Source organism: Corticium candelabrum, chromosome 7 (assembly GCF_963422355.1).
Source record: "Corticium candelabrum chromosome 7, ooCorCand1.1, whole genome shotgun sequence".
Taxonomy (NCBI): Eukaryota; Metazoa; Porifera; class Homoscleromorpha; order Homosclerophorida; family Plakinidae; genus Corticium; species Corticium candelabrum.
Window position 1 is genome coordinate 2,634,394 of NC_085091.1, and position 2,129 is coordinate 2,636,522.

The 2,129-nt window shown below is 44.5% G+C and overlaps 1 protein-coding gene across 1 annotated transcript; it reads right to left on the reverse strand.

Annotated features, from left to right (window-relative positions):
• Window positions 1-1,033: 1,033 nt before the first annotated feature.
• On the reverse strand, window positions 1,034-1,796 carry LOC134182747 (uncharacterized). Its single transcript, XM_062650188.1, has one exon. The coding sequence runs from the start codon at window positions 1,790-1,792 to the stop codon at window positions 1,388-1,390; it is 405 nt and encodes a 134-aa protein (XP_062506172.1). The 5' UTR covers window positions 1,793-1,796; the 3' UTR covers window positions 1,034-1,387.
• Window positions 1,797-2,129: the final 333 nt, after the last annotated feature.

Sequence of the window (2,129 nt, forward strand, 5' to 3'; positions counted from 1 at the left end):
AGAAAAGCAATTATCAAAGTTCGAAATGATGTGGTCAAGAAATATGATGACCACATTGTTTTTGAAGTACACTGTAGTCAAAAACGGACTCTGCAACTGAGTTTCTGCGGTGTGTCTGTCTTTCTACTATTCTTGGCATACTTGGACTATCGTACATACGTGTATACTCCCCAGTCTTTCTGCTAGTGTGACAGACTGGAAGTAAACTGGTAGAAAACTTTTCATCAACATTTCTGCTCTTTTCTGTATACATGCATACATGTCTTCGACCATTTAATGGGCTTCGATGATATCCAACGCCCTACTTTGTAATTAAAATTATGGTCGGGTCGGACAAGTGTGTGAGAAAGTGGTTTACTATCAGGAAGAGTTTTATACTGCAATTAAATGTAAACCTAGTCATACTGGCGAAAAGTTGCTGCATAAGCCACACTACAGCTCCCTGTCTCACGACTCCCATGCAGTCGGAGTAAAGTTGCCCATATTCTTCAGCCAAAGTAAATAACTGTGATCCTATGAAAGAAAACGCCTCTAGACAAGTTGACCTTATCTCAGCCAGCAGGAGGTTCTCACCCTCCTTATCCCTGTCTACGGGCCTGACTATCAGATCACGCAGCATCTCTTCTATCAGCGCGCCGTAGTGTCTAAAGATGGGTTATGCCGAATTACCTTCAATCTGTGTCCGCGCGTCTACTAAATCGAGCCCGTTTGAATATTACGTTACGTCTCACGTCGAAGAAAGCATCGAACTTGGACAAGACAGTCTTGTAGACTTTCTATTATTGGCTGTCACGTTTGTTGACGTCAAAATGCCGGCTGCCTCGTCGCCCATGCAGTTTAACAAGGTGTTCACCTGACGTGGCTCTTCCTCTGCAGCGAGTCTTGACGTGGACCTGAATTGTTCGAACCTCCGCTTTCATTTGCGCCATTCGTCCGGCCTCGAGCTTTGGTGCCGAACTGTTCGGGAGGGTTGAGACGTATAGTCTAGTCATCCTACTCTAGTCACCATGCAATAGATTAGGACTACGAATAGTACAAGAACGGTACTAACTCTAACACAACCAAGCAGCAGTACGTCTCGCACGCATGCGCAACCCGTCATTATTCTACACGTCTATGTTGTAGAGCAGTATATTGTTGCCTTGGTGCCTCTTCGATTCCTGTTGTATATCCATTATAGCTACTTTATGATACTTGTTGATCGACTCAGCACCATCATTGATCATCAGTGACAGATCTCCTAGCTGCCTAAAGACACTCTGTCCTTCAGTGACGTCAAAACATCCTTGCATCATGTCGTAGCGTTCCCACGTCCGGGTATTTTTCACTTCAAATAGAAAGCATCCCAAACCCACTGGAAGATCTCCCCCTAGCTTCGACTTCCTGCTTAAATTTCTAGCGCGTTGTCCAGGTTTGCAACGAAAATAACAGAACGCTTGAAGCCGTTGTTAGGCATGTTACTCCAAATCGTCTTTTCGTCCCCATCACTTGGTTGAGCCAAGCCCAGTGTGTGATGAGAGTGCCACTCACCAATACGACAAAGACCATACTTCTGGGTCAAGACAGAGCCAGCCTTGGCGAGGTAGTTTGGATCTTGACAGTAGGACACCGATGTGCGACGACTGTTTTTTCCTGGACCAAGCACAAGCTGCACGACGGCGGTGTTGCCTTGTGACCAAAGTCCAAATAGATCTCCTCCTGTTTCTATGTTGGGGTATTTGCGTACCCACTGTTGGATCTGAGCCAGTTCTCCACTGGGTATAACAACTCTGAATGGAGGTCGACAGATCATCTTACTAAAGTTAGACGACCAAGGTGTACCCATTGTCGCACACGATTTAGCCATAGCCCGCAGTTGCTATGATAGAAATCTACCGTGCCGTCAGTAGGTCTAGAGACGGTAGATTAGGCTAATTTGATTAGTTGATTATGACTTTTTCCCGCTTTCCACATAGTTGAAGTTGAACTCGCAGTTTGTACCAATATTATTTTGCTCTAATTAACTAAAATCTAATCTAAAATTGAAACACCTAAATGAAAGCCGCTAGAATTTTATGGCTTAAATTTGACACTAAAACAGGCAGATCTAGTGAAAGGAATCACTGCCTGTTGAACAGCTACAGCTAATA